The sequence below is a fragment of the Haemorhous mexicanus genome, chromosome 22, assembly GCF_027477595.1.
Source record: "Haemorhous mexicanus isolate bHaeMex1 chromosome 22, bHaeMex1.pri, whole genome shotgun sequence".
Classification (NCBI taxonomy): domain Eukaryota; kingdom Metazoa; phylum Chordata; class Aves; order Passeriformes; family Fringillidae; genus Haemorhous; species Haemorhous mexicanus.
The window spans coordinates 11,060,925-11,081,312 of NC_082362.1; the positions used below are offsets into that span (position 1 = coordinate 11,060,925).

Here is a 20,388-nt window from a genome sequence, read left to right on the forward strand (position 1 = left end):
ATTTAACAGGGAATGGTGTGATTTAATGGGGAATGGTATCATTTGACAGGGAATGGTGTGATTTGACAGGGAATGGTGTGATTTGACAGGGAATGGTGTGGTTTGACAGGGAATGGTGTGATTTGACAGGGAATGGTGTGATTTAACAGGGAATGGTGTGATTTGACAGGGAATGGTGTGATTTGACAGGGAATGGTGTGGTTTGACAGGGAATGGTGTGATTTGACAGGGAATGGTGTGATTTGACAGGGAATGGTGTGATTTAACAGGAATGGTGTGATTTGACAGGGAATGGTGTGATTTGACAGGGAATGGTGTGATTTGACAGGGAATGGTGTGATTTAACGGGGAATGGTGTGATTTAATGGGGAATGGTGTGATTTGACAGGGAATGGTGTGATTTGACAGGGAATGGTGTGATTTGACAGGGAATGGTGTGATTTAATGGGGAATGGTGTGGTTTGACAGGGAATGGTGTGGTTTGACAGGGAATGGTGTGATTTAACAGGGAATGGTGTGATTTAACAGGGATTGGTGTGATTCCTCTCTGAGCTGTGTCTCTGCTGGTGGGTGGTGCAGGATCCTCCTCTGGCCAGTGCTGTGCTCACTCCCTGGAGTCACCCCGGGGTTCCTTGTGCTTCCCTGTGCTCCCCCCTCAGCCTCACTGCTGCTGTGCCTCTCAGGGCTCCTGTTTCCAGGTCTGTTGCTCCTTCGTGGGGACAGGCCTCGTGCTGTGAGTTCAGAGCAGCCTTCCAGAGAGCTCTGGTCGTGGCAGTAAAGTGGACTGAGCACTGCTCTGCTGTAATATTTTCCTCCTTTTCCTAATGAATCTGTGGGTGGCTTTTCTTTTAAAAATTATAGCTGCAATGACTATGAATATCTCCTTTAAATGAGATTGTATCTGCTTTTGCATCTTTCAGACAATGTATGTACAGCCAGAGGGTAAAACCCATTATAATGCCATGCTAATTGCAAGAGTGTGTGTGCTAAAACTCTCTTGTTGTGAGAAACCAACCAAAACAAAACCTCGCTCCTGATGATCCCTCTCCCACTGCTGCAGGAGGGGAGCCCAGGTCACCCTGCTGGCAGGACAGGATGCACAGTGGGCTGTGACACTCAGCACGGCCCCTGGCTGCACACACAGGGAGAAAAGACTCATATGAAGTTAGAAAATTGGGGTCCTCATGTTAGGAATCTGGTTATCTACGAGGAGGCTCTGCTGGTTCTCTGCATTCACTGCTGGGGTGAGGCACCTCTAGAGAAACAGTTCATGTGTTACCCAAGAGCCCTGAAAAAGAGCTTAATCCCACCTCTCCCTCTCCTTGTTCACTTGGCAGAGGCAGTGTGACTGACTGAGATCCTCTCTGACATATGCCTGGGCTGCCATTGTTCCTGAACAAGCGTCTGTCTGTCCTGCCTTTGTCTGGGGGCTGTTCCCTGCTGGCCGTGTCACCGTGCCAGCACAGCTGTTTGGGGCCAGCCCGAGCTGCAGCAGCCCCTGCCCGGGGCAGGAACGCCTCACTCGCAGCTTTGGGCTGCAGAACTGACTTTCAGGCTACTGAAGTTAGAGCCATTTAGCACGTGAATAATTTAACTTCCATTAGGAATTGTCACAGAGCCTCAGGAGGCGTTTTGTGTGCAGGCCGGGAGCAGGGTGGGACACGGACTGCAGTCTGTGATGGGAGAAAACTCTGCTGTCATAGGCAAGGTCACTGCAGAGCCTGGAACATCACCTTTGTCCTGCCTCCCTGGTGTTTGAATCTTTATAAGGGTAAATTGCTAAAGCAGCTGCTTTGCCTAAAAACTCAGCCTCTGTGGATGCATTTCTTTTCTTTTCCTTCAGTAAGAATTCTGTTGCTAAACCCACATATATATATTAGTTTGTTTTCTTAAGGATTTCACACTTATGTCCTTATTTTCCTCACCCCTCTGCTACCCAACAGTCCATTAGATGTTGTGGATCAGTTTTTGTCACATTCTGGTAGGGCTCAGTGCCTGGCAGTGACTTTGCAGAGAGCAGAGCCTGGTCTCTTGGCCTGTGCCTGTGTGCAAATTTTATGTACTCAGTCAAGCATTTCCCAGATAAGAGATTTGATAAGTGCATGTCTCTCCCTGCCCTTCCACTTCAGTCTTGGGAATCTGGTGGGTTTGTGAGCTTTTCTAAGGGATTTTTAATATCATCCCATGCTCAAGTATATTTTGAAATACGCCAAGCTGTGATTGATTGCGATACCGTGTGCTGAAAAAGTGGCATATTGGGATCACATGCCCTTGAGTATGAGCTGTGCTGTTTGTTTTAAAGTGGTACATCAAACATGCCTGGGTGAGCAGCTGAAATGCTTGTGGGACCAGGCCACTTAGATATCTCAGAGTAAGGCTTGCTGGAAAAGCCTGTGTGATTAAGAGTCAAGCAACTGAGGAAAAAAGTTCACTGACTAATAAGAAAAACTTGCAGAGTAATCCTATTAAATTCCCTCCCTTCTGGTAAGTCCTGATGTAAATTTATAGATATTCTCTATAAATGTGAAGGAAGGTTTGTTTCCGTGATAGAACAAACTCCACCAGCACTTTCCCACACCACCCCAAGAACATTCTTTCATTATCTTGCTCCTGTGTAATAATTGCACGGAGCAGTCACAAACTTGTTTTTCTACCAGTTGAAACTACAGAACAATGTGTATGCCTTGACCTGGATTCAGGGAGAGAAAAAGTCACTGTTGGCATAGACTCCACCTTGAAAATTTGCCATCCACATGGCAGAGAGTTGCTAAAGGCTTAAAATGCGTAATTGAAACGGCTGAATGCCTGCAAGGATTCTTTGAGATAAGGATTGTCTTTGAAAACATTTTAACTAGAGGTCTGGATTGTGTCATTAATCTCTTCTGTAGTCCTATTACTTTTTAAAATTGTATTATTTCTGGTGTGATTAGCTTGCAAAGTAAATAGAAGGTGCAGGTTTTGTAAAGTATCTTTTTTCTTTATGTGTTTTATGTCAGACTATTTTAAAAGCTTTTTATGTAGTTCTTAAATATAGCAAGACATACATAGATTATGTATAATCAGCAGAACAAAAGGGTTTCTGATGGCAGGAGAGTGGCCCTGCTGCACCCACTGCAGTTCAGGGGACACATCCCATTCCTGTGCTGGCCCGGGGCTGGTCTCCTGCTGTCCCTCACCTGCTTGGCTGTGATCTGCTCCCCAGAAGGTCCTGGCCCTTTGTCCCAGCTGTGTGCTGGCCCAGCTGCCCTGTGTCCCTGCAGGGCTGTTTGGGCTGACTGCCCTGGCAGTGCTCAGTGCTGGATGCCCCAGCTCAGGTCGCTGCTCAGTGTCACTCCCAAAGGCATGGTTGGAGCTGAGCTATCTGTCCTGACACGAGATTCAATCACTTATTTTTTGCCCCATACCTATATATAAATTTTTGCCAAGTTATTTTTGGTTTGAATCTCGGTCTGTGATCTCTTTATCCCAGCTGCAGTTGGTGGTTGGTAAGTGGACCCTTTGAGGCTTCAGTAGTGCCTTGTGATGGATGGCTCCTGCCTGCTGGGCCCTTTGCTGCGGGATTCACCCGTGCTGGAATGTCCCCACAAAGCAGGGCAGGGAATTCAAATCTGTTCTTCTGAGAGCAGCAGTAAGTAAAGCTGCCTTTCTAGCTGTTCTCTCAATTAGCTCCTAGGAGATTTTCCTGCTTTTCTAGTTTCTACTGGGGATATGTGACCTGATAGCATACTGCTATAAATAATTATTTTACTAGTATCAAAGTAGGTACTGTACACAAACACAAAGCAACATTTTCAGCAGCTTTTTTTGGATGCTGTAAATACCAGGTTTTCAGACAGGCTGTTTCCTTTCTTCCTTTCTTGTTTCTGTTCTTTGGAACGCAGGCCTGACAGTTCTGATACTCAGAACTTGGACTGTTAGTTTTGTGCTGCCCCTTGAAGTGAAATTGCTGGTGAGTAGTACAGAGCTCCCAGCCCAAGACAGGGAGGTGAGGGGCAGGCTGGCATTGCTGCTGCTGTGGGGGAAAGAGCAGAGGAATTACTTTCCAGCTGGATACTGCAGGAGATCATCACTTGTTTGTAAAAGTGGGTTATTGAAAAGAAAAAAGAAACTGGTCATAAATGGGAATGGCACAGCAACCCCACTGAACTCCTTCCTCTGTGAGAGACAGGAAAAGACTGTTCACCCAAGCCAGTGGTTGTTGTATGGAGACATTTGGAAGAGCAGACCAGCCACGCCAGGCCTGGCACAGCAGAGGAGTCTCATGAGGGAGAAAAGCCAGCAATTTTTTAAGGACAGATGTAGTTATCAGGGTGCATAGCTGGATGTGGATTCTTCTGTGGGTTCAACACTGCACTGAGATTGAAGTTATTTTGGTCATCCTAGTAAAAATTGCATCTACTCTATTCTGTAGTGACGTTTGAGAAACTCACCTTAAAAACTGGGATTGGGAATTGAGGCACCATAATCTCCTTGCTCTAGTTTTATGGTTCTCATTATAAAATTCTATTTTCAGAATCCAATTATTTTAAATTAAAATACTTGCCATGTGCAAAGCACCTTATAATTTCTGAGCTACTATACTTGCATTCCATGAGTTGTGTGGGAGAAGGACCAGTATCATGCCTGTTTTACATTTGTGGAAACCTGGATACCACGTGCTGTTGCTTCTCCAGATGTGATTTGGTGATAGACCAATAAATAGTCTTACACTTGCCAGAGTTCTGTCAGAACAGGATTATTAGATCTTTTACCCTCTTTGGAGAGGAAGAAGTGAGTGATAGACCTGATAAAATCTGGTCTGGGTAACTGAGAGAGTTTTAATGAGGTGTTTTTGGGAGGTGAAGGGGATGTTTATCCCGACATCCACTGCAGGTTGATGTCACCATGAGCTCAGTGTGTGGCACTGCTGGGCTGGGTGTGTGCTCTGTCCACAGAATGGTCACATGTGTGTGACACAGGCTCTGCAGGACACTGCTCAGTGCCCTCACATTAGTGCTCTTTTCCCTAGAAATGGCTTCACTTTGTTTTGACTCACTGAGCTGAGAACGATAAAAAACTTTAAAATATTCTTTTCTTCTTTCGAAAAACTGTCTAACAGGAGTATGTGATGTTCTTTATCTTTTATTCTGTAGGTCAGTAACAGATCCACGAGATGGAAAGAGAGTTGCACTCAAAAAGATGCCCAACGTCTTCCAAAATTTGGTCTCTTGTAAAAGGGTCTTCCGGGAGTTGAAGATGTTGTGTTTTTTTAAGCATGACAATGTAAGTAAATTCAAAGTAATCTTGAAATCTTTGAGGAAACTCAAATGTAGAATGGAGCTCTCTGTAACAGAAGTGTGTTGTGCTACAGTGTACCTAAAATGCTTTAAAGCTCTCTGATTTTACAGTGATCAGATTTTCTAGAAACTCAGATATTGCTGTTGCAAACACTACAAAAAAGAAACTGTCAAGAATCTAAGGATACTCCTAGTTTCCCCTCCAAAGTGTTTGCAGAGGGACAGCCAGTACACTTCTGCCCAGCCTTATTGCAGGCTTCAGGTAAAGGCCAGGCTGCACAGCACTGTGTCTGCTGGCCCCTGTTCCTGCTGAGCTGTTCTGTAACCATGGTGCTGTCCCCTTTGCTGCTCCTCTCCCAAACCTGCTTTAGGTAAAGTCAGTCAGCTTAAGTTAAAATGTTTAAATGCTCTTTGGGTTGACCCATCAAGTTTGAAGTGCATCTGAAGTTTGGGTGCTTCACCCAAATGTCCTGAACCTTCCTAGGATAGTATCCAAGTGGCCACACCAAGGAGTATCTTTCTCTGTGAGAGGATGGGAATTCTCTGCTGCTGCTTTTCTACGTTTTTGCTTTTTTCTACCTTTTTTACCTTTTGCTTTTTGTACCACTGAGCTGCTTATTCAGAATGGGAACAACTCTGGGTTTGCAATTCCCATGTGGAAGCAGTGAATCACAAAACTCTGAAAGACTAAAGGCAGAACAAAGTGTAATATCTTCTGCTTTTACATTTCTTTGCTGGAATTGCTTCTTTCAAAGATTCTGTGTTCATATATATTGTGAAGAAACCACTTTTTATTGGATAGATGAATCTGTGCTTTCAAACTACTACTCAAACAGCTGGAAAAAATGTCTTGAGTTAGAAAAGAGAGAGACACTGAATGTACAGAATATCTGACATGGTGGGTTATTAAATTTACATACCTGGTGAGACAGAACATTGGTCTGTCTGTGGGATAGAATAAAATGAAGCCATGTGAGAAATGTGCAGTCTGTCTTTTTGAAAGGGGTTTGTTCTGGAATAGGCCTTGACCTTGTGTGGTGTTTCCTAGGTACTCTCTGCCCTCGACATCCTCCAGCCTCCACACATCGACTATTTTGAAGAAATGTATCCTAAATATAAAAATAGGACATCTTAATTGAGGTAGATGTGATTTTCATTGCCTTAGAAGCTGCCAGTGTGTGGTGTAATCTATGAAATGGAGGCACAGGAGCCTCGAGCCTGCGTGTGGACAGTTTTATTTCCAGGAGTGATCCAGCCCTGTGAGGTGGGGCTGGGGTGGCATGGTGCAGGACTGAGCTGAGCTTTGGCTGCACATGGGCCAGTGTGAGCAGGGAGCTGGGACTGACCAGCAGGCCCTGCTGCTGCTGCTCACGGGGATTCCCCAGAACATTCTCTTTGAAAACTGTATCCAGTAATTAATCTCCTCTCAGTTATTAGTACTTTAAAAGGCCTTGTGGTGGTTTCAGAGTTCTGCCTTCACAGGCTTTGAAACCCTGAGTTACCAGAGAGGTTTCAGTGGCACGGCAGGGCTGTGGCTCTCCTTGGTCAGCTCTGTCCTGCCCAGAGCTGTGTCCCACAGGTGTTCTGTGCCACTGATGCTGCACAGGTACCAGCTGCCTCTGGGGAACTGTGTTCTAGCAGCAAATTTGAGGGAAAAACTTCACAGGAGGGTCATGTTTTGGTTTGGTTTTTTCCTTTTCTAGCTTGGCTTGGGCTGTCTTCCAGTCAAGGAGGGAATTTCTGCTTTCTGGAATACTGGAAGGTGAATCCCTGAGCATGGAGGGCTCTGGCTCTCGTGGCAGGAGAAGGTCTTTGCCACTCCTGTGCTTAGACTTGGGCAGGTTGGGTTTTGGTGCTGGTGGGTCTAAGCTGCTTTTTTGTATGACCCACTTTACAGTTAATGGGTGGGAAATTGTTATTTTTAGGTAACCTGAACTTTTGAAGTATGGTTTGATCTATTTATGTAATACCTTGGATTGGTTGGTGAAGAAAGTAGGTGTAATCAATGTGGTAATTTTAACCAAAGTACAGCACAACTTGCTGGTGGAGAAACACATTATTTAATTGAAAATATTGCTGTGCTGTACTGGGGCTTTTTCATATCAGTTTAGGTAAAGCTTTAAAATTCTGTTTTGATATTTCTTTCACATGAAGAGCATATAAGTAGTCTTCAGAAACTGGATTTTGGTTATGTGCACTAGTTCAATGCCCTCATTTAGAACAAGTCATATGAGTTATAAATCAGATCTAGGTTAAGGATTACTCCTTCTGTGTAATTGTACAATCAAGAATATTTAAATGGGATAAGCTTATTTTTATGAGCTTAGCTACTGCCAAGTTTTGAATATAAAACCAAAATGTTAGTTTCCTTCATGGCTAACTGACTTAACGTCATTCTGAGTTGTGTCCTATAGGGCTGCCTTTTTATATATTTTTGTTAATTTCTTGACTCTAATATTGGCAACAGAAGTTCTTTGTCCTTTCTTTTGAAATAATTCCAATAAGTGCACTTAGGACCCTTAAATTCATTACAAGAATGAGTTGGTAAATGTTTTGATTTACATACCCATTTTTAATTGCATGTGTTTCTGCCTCCTGTGCTGTAAGGAGAACTTACTTGAGATTGAAGAGGATCAGGTAAAGATGTTCCGTATTTGGGGGGTGTAGATGTCAAAACTTCTTTTCTTGGCCCACTAGTGAAGTTCCCAAAGAGATCAGAGGGTTGTTCCTTTTTTCCAGCAGGACATGTTGAACAGTGATAAAAGTGTAAAGGGCTGGAGTTGGTATTGAGTGATTTCCTTTGTTCTTTCTGAAGAGTTGTAGTGCCCTTTTTGGGGAAAGAAATGTAATAAAAGAATGACTAAAACGATATGAATGATGTGTTGCAAATGAGCTGGAAGAGTTCATTTCAATTATTCAGTGTTTCGTAGGTACCAGCAGGAATTGCAGAGTGTATTTTTTAAAGAGAACTAATTATAAAACCACCTTAACATTTTAATGATAAAATAAAGATTTCTGAGGAAACCGGTGATGAATAAAGGAATTTTAATCTAGTGAGATTTTTGTTTTAGGATGAAAATTCCTGGCAAACACTCAGATTAAGATATAATTTGAATTAATAATGAGATTTTCGATTGAAAATCTTTGTGGCCATTTTGAATCTTAGAGGTATTGATGTTTTTGCCAATATCACCTAGTATGAAAATGAATGATTGATAGCTCTTTTTTCCAATTAAAAAATCTTCCACAGTTGATTGTAATACTGAATTCAGCAACTGCAGATCCACAGATGTTCTCCTTTAAGAACCATCCAAAGCTTCTGTAGTAACTTTTTGAAAACTTTGCCCATTAAAGTGGATATCAGCAGCTGCTGAAAAGTCACCACTTTTCGGGGTGGGGTCTGGAAAAGGTTTCAATAGCAGTAAAAGCAAAGATGTGCAGTAAATTGAGAGAGAGGTGAAAAGCTGTGTTCTGGTGGATCCTGGGGTAGATCCCTGGTGTCTGTAGGGTGGAGAGGAGCAAGGTGAGATGGGCTGCTGCAGGCAGCGAGGGGCAGTGCCAGCCCTGCTGGGCAGGGTTTTCCTCTGACCTCTTGCTGGGGCCAGTTCCTTTGGGCCAGTGCCCAAACCAGCTGGGCAGGCACTGCCAGGGTCTCTGCTGAGCCCCAGAACTGGCGTTTGAGGGGTGCAGAGACCAAGGAGAGCACAGTGCCAGCCACGATGAGAGTGCCACATCACCGAGGCACTTCATCCCTTTCTAGGGTTTATCTGTTGCTTTCTGAAATTCACCAACTCAGCAGGTCCCAGCCAGCAGAGCAAGTCGAGTTCTTTTGTGCCGCGCATTTGCTTTGATAATTACTCTGAAGCAAATTGGTACATTTGTAGATCTAATTTTATACAGCTACTTAACTAATTACTGCTGTCAGGAGCAATTTCTCTCTGGTAGCAGCTCGGGGTAGTGGTGTGTTTGGTGCCAGCGGCCGGGCCCGGCGCTGGCACCGCGCGCAGCCAGGTGCAGGTGCCCGTGTCAGCAGGGTCTGGCGTGCCCGGGCTGGGTCCCTCTGGCTCAGTGTCCCCTGCAGGGGCAGAGCCCCTGGGGCAGAGCCCAGCCCGCAGCCCTGGCTCAATTATCCAGAGACAATAATCAGATGGCTGCTGCTGCTGCTGCTGGGGTTAATGGCACCTCTGAGCCTGTCAAGGGCTTGATTTAATGCGCCCCAGACCTGCAGTGGTGCAGGTGCCATTTCAGGCCCTCATTTAATTTAAGCTGCTTTAGTTGGCATGGCAACTAGTTGAGACATCTGGGAGACATTATGCTCGGGATTGAGATTTAGGAGGATTTGTGGCGTAGCAAAACAAAAATCTTATCGTAATAAAGTGCAGAGTAATGCTTTTGGGTTTTTAAAAGTATTTTGCATTAAATTGAATGTAAAGATCTGTTGCAGGTATAAGGTAAACCGCAAAATTTAAAAGTCTGGTATAAATATTTAAAAGGGTCTTTGCTAAAGGAAAAGAAAAATTAGAGGATTACAAATTACGGTGCTGCAGGGTTGGGTTTTTTCTTTATGAATTCTTTATGAATGCAATTTTAATATTTTTTTCCTCGAAAAGTTGGAGATATTTAATTTATAAAATGAGCTTTTGTGTGGTGTTCTGTTGGCAGATGAACCCTTTGGCCAACAGGGATTTGGCTGGAGAGGGTTTGTAGAGCAACAGATGAAAGCAGAGCATTGACTGGGTAGAGATGAAAGAAAATGAGCATTCAATACCTGGCTGTATCAGTTAACAGGGGGCAAATGTGTTTTACATCCTTCAGCCACAAATGTGATAATAGCAGACTTGTGTTTCAAATGTGCCTGCTAAACTAAGCTTTTAAAGCAGTGATGTTTTTAATTAATGCCTGTAGTTCCCCCAGTATTTATGGCAGTGATTTCTCTGTGTGTTATTGTCCCGCAGCCAGGACATTGTCAGGATGGTCTCCATCCTATAGAGTGCAGCTTCCACCGTATTTCTCTGCTTTTGTGGGAGCCACCTCCCCTCAGTCTCACTGCTAATTTGCCTCTCAGTAACTTTGTACAACTACCTTCATGCAAACTCTGATGGACTAATCTGTTTTCTTTCACAAGCCCTTTTTTATTTTCATTCCTGTAAAAATTTGACCTCTGAGGCAGCTTTCTTCTCTTTCCCTCAGTAGTTCTGACCTGTAAGAGCTCAAGTAGGGGTTAGTGAATGTTTCAAGAGATTCTGTGCCTGTTGTGCTTTTCCTTAACCACTGAACTGCAGATATGTTGTCACTGAGTTGATGCAGAGTGACCTCCATAAGATTATTGTCTCTCCTCAGCCTCTCAGCTCGGATCATGTCAAAGTTTTTCTTTACCAGATTTTAAGAGGTAATTTTTCTTCCTCTAAATTTAACAAAAATTGTGTAGTAGAAACTTTTTTTTTTTTCTTTTTCTTAATGTTTATTCTCAAGACATTCTCATCTTGAATAAGCTTCCTGTAAGAACTTCTTTTAATTTCATATTTGAAGAAATACCAAGCATGAATTATTGTAGCTACAAGAGCATGGCACCCCTGCTGCCTTAAAGCAGTGTCAGGGAAAGAAAAGTCATGCTTTTAGAACCAAGGAACAAAAAGGACACTTAGGCTGAACCAGATGGGTAAATATCTGTAATTATATCTCCTCAAGGCAAAAATTGTTACTGGAAAACAGAGCAGTGAGAGGTATCTGAAAATTCCAGTGTGGGGAGTAGCAGAGTATCCATGCCATAATCAGAGGGATGATGTTTTGCTTTTGATTTGTTGTTTGTTGGATTTTTGCGGGGAGGGGGGTTTTTATAAAAAGACTGCTAAATTCTTTTTCCTGTGTATTTTATGTACTCCAAAATTTTACCCTGTCATTAAGTGACTGAGTGTGCACTAGTGGCTGGGAGTTACTCATTTGAAAACTGAGGCACAGGCAAAGCCTTTGCTGCTCAGGAGTTGCCAGATCTTCTGGGGAAATGTTGTCAGCCTTAAACTTCTTCTAAAAGATAAGAAAAAATATTTAAATTTTCTTTAATGTTTCAGGTCTGAAATATCTACATTCTGCTGGCATTTTACATCGAGACATTAAACCAGGGAACCTACTCGTGAACAGCAACTGTGTCCTTAAGGTGCTGCTTACATTTATTGAAGATGTTCATGTGTGTTGTTAATTTTTAAACAAAAAACATTCAGTGTGAGCACTTTCCCTGAAAGTCCATCTACATGGAAAAAAATCCTGCAGATTTTTTAAAAAGTAGAAATGAAGCAAACATCTGCCTTTCCCCTTTCCTCCCTGCCTCTCCCCACATCTCTGAAAGCAAGAGAGAGACAATTCCTGAGTTTGGCTTGGGTGGGATGTCCTGTGCCTGGGAGGGGCAGGGGGTTCTCAGTGTCCCTGTGCTCCTCAGGGGAAGATGACACCAAATGCGAGGCACTTCCATTAACCCTTGGTATATGGAATTTTGGAGACTGAGGTGTGTTGTACGACTGTGCCAAACACAAAAGTTCAGTGTTGTTTACAGGGATTTGCTGAGAATCCTAATTTGCAAAGTTTGGTCTCTTTTCTTAACCCTTCTGGTTCAAGACATTTTTAACAATTCTCCAAGCCCAAATGAGTAGAGCTGAATCTTTAATGTTTTGAGACATGTCATGAGCAAATGAAGTTTGTTTGAGTTGAAATACTCCATACCCAGAGGTTGGGTTTTTTGTAGTGCAAAGCTTTTTAATCTTCCAGATTATAAATATTGTAATGCCAACTTCAAATGTACTGCGATTTCAAATCAAATTGTAGGAAGTTTAAATGGCTGTGGAACAAAAAGCAATGTGATTTCCTCCTGTCCCCTCTCCCCTGCTTATGCAGTTACAGCAGATTATCTGTGTATTTAATTCTGGTTGGGGATCCCCTGCCTCCTTCCCAGAAGGTTGCCTATTTGAAACGCAGCAGGTGTTTTGGTTGTTTTAATTTTCTTATTTACCTTCTCAATTTAGATTTGTGATTTTGGATTGGCCAGGGTGGAAGAGCTAGACGAATCCCGGCACATGACTCAGGAAGTTGTCACTCAGTATTACCGTGCTCCGGAGATCCTGATGGGCAGCCGCCACTACAGCAATGCCATCGACATCTGGTCTGTTGGCTGCATCTTTGCAGAGTTGCTTGGGAGAAGGATATTGTTCCAGGCACAGAGTCCCATCCAGCAGGTATCCACCTCACCTCTCCCTGCCAGCCCTCCTGCTGCCCCTGCTCCTGGAGGCAGAGCTGCACCTCGGGGGAGACAGGGAGGGGCTGGAGCGTGACCAGGGGAGGCAGTGGAGCTGGGAAGGGGCTGGAGAACTCCTGAGGGAGCTGGAAAGGGGCTCAGCCTGGAGAAAAGGAGGCTCAGGGGGTCCTTGTGGCTCTGCACAACTCCCTGACAGGAGGGGCAGCTGGGGCTGTGCTCCCAGGGGACAGGGACAGGGTGTGGATTGGTGGTAGCTGGGGAATCTGCTGCTCCAGTGGAGAGACCCCCGTGTCTGAGCTGTGTCCTGTGTGCTCTGTGCAGCTGGATCTGATCACAGACCTGCTGGGCACGCCGTCGCTGGAGGCGATGAGGACGGCTTGTGAAGGCGCCAAGGCACACATACTCAGGGGTCCTCATAAACAGGTACTGCCAGGGCTGGTGCAGCCACCCAGCCCCAGCAGGCAGGGCTTTCACCTCCTGACTGAATTCCCACGGCCTGTTGGTGAAAAACACCCGGCTTGGATGTTTGCTCTCAGGGCTGTCTGTGCGGGGTCGGGGCTGGGTTCTGCACGGGCGGTTGTGGTGCTTGGGACACGGGCTGATCTGTGCTCACTCCACCTGCTGTGGAGACCAGGGGGCTTTTCACTAGTCAGGGACACTTCTGGCTTCTGCCTTGGGGGATGGCTGGACTTGATGACCCAGGTGAAAGTCCCTTTCTGAGGCAGCAGTGTTTTGATACTTTGAATGAAGGTGTTAAATTTAAGTGTTAGTACTGCCAAGAGACATAAATTAAAATTGACAGTATAATTCATAAAGCCCTGGAGGGCTGCTGCACTGCCAGGATCAGGAGTGTTAGAGGTGGAATTCACCCACTGCCCAGAGCCAAGGGCAGAACCTCCAGCACACCAAGCCCAGAGGGTCCCTGCACACCTGAGCTCAGACCTGAGCTGCTCAGGAGGGCCCAACAAGAGGCTGAAAGCTGAGTTACAGCATTCAACACAACTGGAGTAAAAGTTAGCTTGGAAAAAGGCAGGAGGGAGTCATTGTGCTGATTGGGCAATAAAAAGGGCAAATGCAATGTAGTGTTAACAGATACAAAGAAATGCTTGTGCAGGCATCTCTAGTGCAGGGATAAGGCTCTGTGGCTCCCCAGTAGGGTCATTTTTATGATTGCTAACAAAATTAGCAAAATTATTGGCCTGTACTTGCTCCAGTAGTTAAGTTTGCATCATTATTTTCTGCATGTTGAAGTAATTTCTCACGTCTGCTCACTTCAATAGTAGTTACCATAGAAATGAGCATTGCATGTATATTCTGCTTTATTATTGACATGTGGGAGTTCTGCCTCCCTGGCACTTTGGATCCACTACATAAAGTTGTTGCTGTTCCATTGCATGACAGGATTTTTTATTTGAGCATTAATAACAGGAGGATTTCCTTCAGATTTTCTCTGCCACTTTTAAGTTAAGTTTATTTTTCTGCTATCATGTGCTAGAAGAGTTTGACTCTTAAACCCAGTGTTTTATGACCCACAGGATGGTGGGAATCCTAAAAAGCTTGTGAGGTGGAATGGTATAAGAAGTTTCCACTACAGATGCAATGTCCTGTAACCACAAAGTTGTAAGAAATACACTCTAAGAGTTAGTTGTATGTGTCTTGGGGAAAACAATGTTCATTCTCCCTGGAGTGCCATGGGAGCTGGTGTGCTCCCTGCACCTTGGAGACAGGGCATATAGAGCATCCAGGTGATGATTGGTATTTTTGTTTTCAACTTGAAGCACACTTCACGTTGGAGTGCAAATTGCTGGCTTTTCATATTCTGGAATGGAGCTTTTGCTGGTTGTAATTGGTTAAACGTTGCTGGTTTCCTGATTAGACTAACAGGGAGAGGAGCCCAAGTTGGAAGCGGGCGATTGCTTTGTCACACCGACTATTTTTACTCGCCGTAGGTGAGCGCAGTGGGAGAGAGGGGTGAGGCATTTTGCTGCTCTGTGCAAAAATAGATTAATGCCAGAAGTTTCTGGTTCAACCCCCCCTACCCCACTGTGTGCTGGCAAAATGGGTATTTACATACTCCGTAGACTCTGTCAGTTTGGTATTTAAAAGTTCAAGTGAATCGCGTCCCTGGCAGCCCCAGGGTGAGCGAGCTGTCCCTGTCCCTGCTGACCCCCTTCCCAAAGGAAAACCTGTGGGGTCCATCCCCCCCTGTTGTGATCCCTCTGCCGTGGGGGAGAGCAAGCCAGAGGAGGAGAGTTACCAAACACTGCAGCTTTATATTCCATAGGCTGCCCTGAGAAACCAAGGCTGGGAAGTGCTCAGGGCTCTGTGTGGCATGTCAGGGTTAACTTCGACTGATGTGTCTCTGGAGGTGTCATTTTTATTTGTACTGGGAAATTTACAGCAACCCTGACATCCAGTACAGTCCTTCTGTCACTGTCAGTCAGCTGTGGATTGCCTGGGCAAGGAAAAGCAAAGTAATCCAGAATTTGGGAGGAATTGAGATTAAAAAATGAACTACTGGAAATGATGGAGTTAATCAAACCCTGGAGCAGCTACAGCTGGGAGTGGTGTCTGTAGAGAAAAATACATAAAGAAAAGCAGGTTTTTCCAGGGATTACACCTGAACTAAGGGGAACAGTGATCAACTGGACCTTTATTACAGTTGCTGGATTTTGTAATGGTGCTTATTGTCATGCTGGAAAGCATTAGGTACTACTTGTCCCCTTTAACAAGGAGTTTGTCCTTGCTGACTGTGGAATGGCGCGTGCAGGAACAGGGTTCTCCTGCTGATGGATCTGACAGGACACTCTGTGCTTCTCTTCCTCCCATTCCCCCTACAGCCATCCCTTCCTGTCCTATATACACTCTCCAGTCAAGCTACACATGAAGCAGTTCATCTCCTTTGCAGGATGTTGGTCTTTGATCCAGTAAGTAGGACTGAAAATCACCTCTAATACTTCTGCTTTGAACAGTTTTTGTTGTCTGCTGCAAATAAGTGTTGTAAGTCAAGGACTGCTTTAGCTGGTTTCCTTCTACGTGGCATTGCAGTACTTCTGGTCCATGAAAAAAGTAAAAATATCATATAATTGGCTGATCAATTCCCCCTGGAATGGGGGTTTCACGTTTCAAACCGAGTGGTCCTGGGAAGGAAGCTCTGGCAGTGGGAAGGATGAGGCTGTGCATGACTCATGCTCTTTTCCGAGCTGGGTGTAGGTAGCAGAACATCAGCTACTTTGATGCAGTTCTAATTAGGGACACGGGGGTGTTCCTGGTCTTGCAACATACAAAAAATTCCTCCTGCATCCCCAATCACAGAACAGGATCGTTTTTCCACTGAGCATCTGTTTTTCTAATAAAAATGTGCTGCTGTGGATTTTGGATTTCGTTTCTTGGGACATTGTAGAGAATTGTCGCAAGAAAATATGATATTGGAATTTATAATCTTAATTATTTCAATCCCACAGAACCCCCCCAAAATTGCAAATGTAAAACAGAGTGACTGCAGTGCAAAGGAGGAGGCTGGGGGTTGATGAAGCATTTAGAAGCACTGCCTTTGGAGTGTATTTTTTTAAAACCTTAAGATTGCTTTGCTGAGCAGAACCATGGAAATGTTAAACCATAACTTCCACATTAAAAAAAAAATAATAATTCCTTTCTGAGTCCCTCAACAGTTAGAATGCTGTCTTTCCCAGCTTGTTCTGATTTATTGGAGGAGTTATAATTGTAAGGTTATCTGGAGAAAAAAGCCTTTGAAAGGCAGGCTCCTAAAAGCTGTGGCTCAGTTTGCCGTGGTGGCTGAGCCAGGTCGGTGCCACCCAGGCTGGTTTGTGAGCCTCAGCTCCCCTCTAGTGGCAGCTCCACCGCGGCTTTGTCAAGTGCTGGGTAGCTCCAGTAGCTCTGAACAGACCTGACGCCTGCTCTCTTCCCTCCCACGCTGCTCCAGTCCAAAAGGATATCTGCTAAGGATGCCTTAGCTCACCCCTACCTGGACGAGGGCCGGTTGCGGTACCACACCTGTATGTGCAAGTGTTGCTTCTCCACTTCGACTGGCAGAGTGTATACCAGTGATTTTGAACCCATCACTAATCCCAAATTCGATGACACTTTTGAGAAGAACCTCAGTTCTGTCCGGCAGGTTAAAGGTGAGCAGGAGTTGACCTTGCACGTGCAGTTGTCCCCCTGCAGCAGGGGGGACATGGGATGGAGCTGGGATGGACTTGGGATTTGTGCTCTGGATCCACACAGTGACCCTGGTGCTGGTTTCCTTTCGGTAGTTTTCCGTAGTAGACACTGGAAATAATTTCACCAAAAGAACGGAATTTTGAGTGTTCTGAGATAAAGCAGTGGCACAAGCATGAGTTGACCTGCAGAAGTCTGTGGGTTTCAAACCTCAGCAATGCCCATCCCTGGTGCCCTGTTCCCCATCCTCCTGCTGAAGGATGGCACTGGGGGAAGGGGAGGTCTCTGTGTGGCCTTTTGGGGCTGTGAGGCGTGACCTCCTGTCCTGCAGCCTGGAGCTGAAGCTGAGCAGTCAGATTTAGGGAAGATGGAGCTCTTCTATCCTCCCTAAAATGTACTCTCAATAAGGGAGGTTCTCTTTCCCTCCAGTTGACATTGCATTTTACTGAAGCCAGAAGTGTTAATGCTGTGTTGTTCTGTATTTTTCTCCTGTGTACAGAAATAATTCATCAGTTCATTTTGGAACAGCAGAAAGGAAACAGAGTGCCTCTCTGCATCAACCCTCAGTCTGCTGCTTTTAAGAGCTTTATTAGGTAACTGTATGTAATCACATCTGATATTAATTCCCATTTATTAGTAGTACAGGATTCACACATCCAGAATGTTTTAGGTTTTCAGTTCCTGAGATAGGAAGGCCCCATAGATAAAATGTTTGTGAGCTGTATTTATGAATTCTTCTAGAATTTGAGTAAAACGTGCAGAAGTTTCAAGTAATGTTTTTGTGCAAAAGAACAGGAGTCAGACCAAAACTGGAGTTGGGAAGGTTGGCAAGTTGAGTTTTGGTCGTGGAGGGTGAAGGTGCTGGAAGGAGGGACTGAGGGGTGAAAATGTGCAGATAAAGGAATATTTGCTGTGGGTGCTGGTGGCCGTTGTTGGGCTCAGGTTGGGTTTGGGGTTTGGTCCCGGGGGGTTTGGTGCCCCCGGGCTTGGGTTGGGTTTGGGGTTTGGTCCTGTTGGGTGCCCCTGAGCAGGAGCTGTGGCCCCGGGCCCTGAGCAGGAGCTGTGGCCTCGGGCCCTGCAGGGAGCTGTGGCCCCGGGCCCTGCAGGGAGCTGTGGCCCCGGGCCCTGAGCAGGAGCTGTGCTGTCTGTGTCTGTCTGTGCCCCAAGCCCTGCAGGAGCTGTGGCCCCGGGCCCTGAGCAGGAGCTATGGCCCCAGGCCCTGCAGGGAGCTGTGGCCCCGGGCCCTGCAGTGAGCAGTTCTGTCTGTGTCTGTCTGTGCCCCGGGCCCTGCAGTGAGCAGTGGCCCCGAGCCCTGCAGTGAGCTGTGCTGTCTGTGTCTGTCTGTGCCCCAAGCCCTGCAGTGAGCTGTGCTGTCTGTGTCTGTCTGTGCCCCGGGCCCTGAGCAGGAGCTGTGGCCCCAGGCCCTGCAGTGAGCAGTTCTGTCTGTGTCTGTCTGTGCAGCTCCACGGTCGCCCAGCCCTCCGAGATGCCGCCGTCGCCGCTGGTGTGGGAGTGACCCGAGCCCTGAACTACTGAAGATGTAATGTAGCTTTCCACTGGAGCCTGGGATTTGCAATTCTGGAGGTTAATCATGCTTGTACTGTAATTTTACTAATGAAGTTTTAAATTAACAACCACTACTTGTACAATATGAATAATACTTAGAAATGTACTAGACTTTTAATCTTGTAAAGTGGTTGTGCTTTTAGAAGAAAATATTTTACCCAGAGTTGCACGTGTTTTATGAATTCTAGTGCAGCTGTGATGGCTCAGCTCAGAACAAACAGAATTGAACCAAATTCGGGGAGGTTTTTTCTTTTTTTTTTCCTTTTTTTTTTTTTTCCTTTTTTTTTATTGAAGTGAGATTGTACAAACAGATAGACATACGTTTTGATATTGAGCCATTCCTGAAGATTTTGGGTTTTCTAGAACTAAGGAATACAGAAAACTTGACTGCGACCAATCATGAAGTCCCTTTGGGTGGCCGTGGCCATGGGAAGTGGCCACGTCCCCTGATGCCCAACCCTATAAATAGCTTCTCACTAGAGCTGTGATGGTGATGTGTGCTGTTCTAAAATCAAATGTTGTGAGTAGAGAGAATGAGTTTGTGACTAGGAGAGACTAAACTTCTGTTTCCTTACCCAGTATAAATATATATATATATTTAATCTATTTTTATTAGAAGTTTTTCTGCTCTTTCTTACATAAAACCCCCCAGCATGCATCTTCTATGTGTGTAAATAATTCCATTTATGGGCTAATTTCAGAGATCCCTGACATCATTGCTGTATAGAGAGAAACTAGCTTGCACATTTTAGGTCTGTGAAATTTTGTGAGAACTTTTTCCTGCACTGGACAGTTGAGAGAAAAAAAAAGAAAAGGACAAAAAAAAGCACATAGGGAATTCTGTTAATTGTGTTTGTGTCTTTAGGCAGAGCTGTGGAAGTCTTGAAATGTCACAGTAGTAAATAACTTTTATTACTTTTTGGCTAATTCTTTTTCTGTTGGAACACTGAATTCTGTGCATATGTATATATGAACACAAATTGAAGGCCTCTACCTCCTGGAGTATACAACTTGGTTTGTTTACCTCCACATGATTTTTTTTTTTTTAAGTTTAGTGTGGAGACTTGAAACTTGAATGTCCCTTCCAACTTTTGTATTTAAAACAAGACTAGAAAATTGAAGACTGTTTTTCACCTGTACAAAGGAATACTAAAAGGTGGTCTTAAAATTTGAGCCTTGGTCTGGAGAGAAACCATGGTGTTTGTTATGGACAATTAACTGTTAAAGTTATTGTAAGTTATCTGTATTTAGCAGAGTATTTTCAACAAGAGTGATCTGAGCTGGAATTGGAGACTATTAGTAAGTTATGTTTGGAAGTTTTAACTTCAATGAAGTAATTATTTGCTGTGAAAGAGTCAAACATTGAATAACTGAACAAAGATGGTGCAATATCTTTGTTTTTTATGAGGCTCCTGAGAATAAAACCAACTGAAGCATTTCAATTCACTTGAATGAGAAACGTGTTTAATTATCGAGCCCCAGAAGACACTGGTATGAAAGGTAAAATCTCAGAGGTTGGTCAGTTAATGTGGCACACTTGCTGGTCACTTTGTAAAATGTAGATTTGGAGTACAGTGGTGAAAACATTAAATGTGACATTTGAAAATGCGGTGGTGGTGCCATTCTTTCCTGCCCGCTCTCCCCCGTCCCGTTCTCCTCTCGGGTGCCGCTCCCGGCTCCGCGCGGCTCCTGCAGCCGTGGCTGTGACCGGGGCCATCGGTGCGGGCCCGGCTGGGGGCCGGGACCCCGCTCGGCACCGGGGGAACCGAGCCCTGCAGTGCGGGCCGGGCTGTCACGGGACGCGGGCACGCCTGGGCTCTGGAGCTCCGCATCCACGCGTGCGGGGGAGAAACGGCGGGGCCGAGGTGCGGGACCACGAGGGACAAGAGCCGGGCTGGCGGGGACGCGGCTGGCGGCACCGCCGGGGAAAGAGCGGGGAAAGGGGGAAAGAAAGAGCGGGGAAAGGGGGAAAGAAAGAGCGGGGAAAGGGGGAAAGAAAGAGCGGGGAAGGGGAAAAGAAAGAGCCGGGAAGGGGGGAAAGAAAGAGCGGGGGAAGGGGGGAAAGAAAGAGCGGGGAAAGGGGGGAAAGAAAGAGCGGGGAAAGGGGGAAAAGAAAGCGGGGAA

The 20,388-nt window shown here is 45.2% G+C and overlaps 1 protein-coding gene across 3 annotated transcripts in view; it reads left to right on the forward strand.

Moving 5' to 3' along the window:
- Positions 1–19,870, forward strand: part of NLK (nemo like kinase) — a 36,213-nt gene extending 16,343 nt beyond the window's left edge. For 2 of the 3 annotated variants that reach the window (XM_059865773.1, XM_059865774.1), the window contains exons 3-12: positions 5,133–5,262; positions 6,325–6,380; positions 10,559–10,665; positions 11,345–11,430; positions 12,290–12,499; positions 12,841–12,942; positions 15,360–15,446; positions 16,463–16,661; positions 17,198–17,291; positions 18,160–19,870. In XM_059865773.1, coding sequence (XP_059721756.1) covers positions 5,133–5,262; positions 6,325–6,380; positions 10,559–10,665; positions 11,345–11,430; positions 12,290–12,499; positions 12,841–12,942; positions 15,360–15,446; positions 16,463–16,661; positions 17,198–17,291; positions 18,160–18,214 — 1,126 coding nt within the window. In that variant the 3' untranslated portion in view covers positions 18,215–19,870. Of the gene's footprint in view, positions 1–5,132; positions 5,263–6,324; positions 6,381–10,558; positions 10,666–11,344; positions 11,431–12,289; positions 12,500–12,840; positions 12,943–15,359; positions 15,447–16,462; positions 16,662–17,197; positions 17,298–18,159 lie in introns of all 3 variants that reach the window. The other variant, XM_059865775.1, reaches the window with a different exon arrangement.
- The last annotated feature ends 518 nt before the right edge of the window (positions 19,871–20,388 follow it).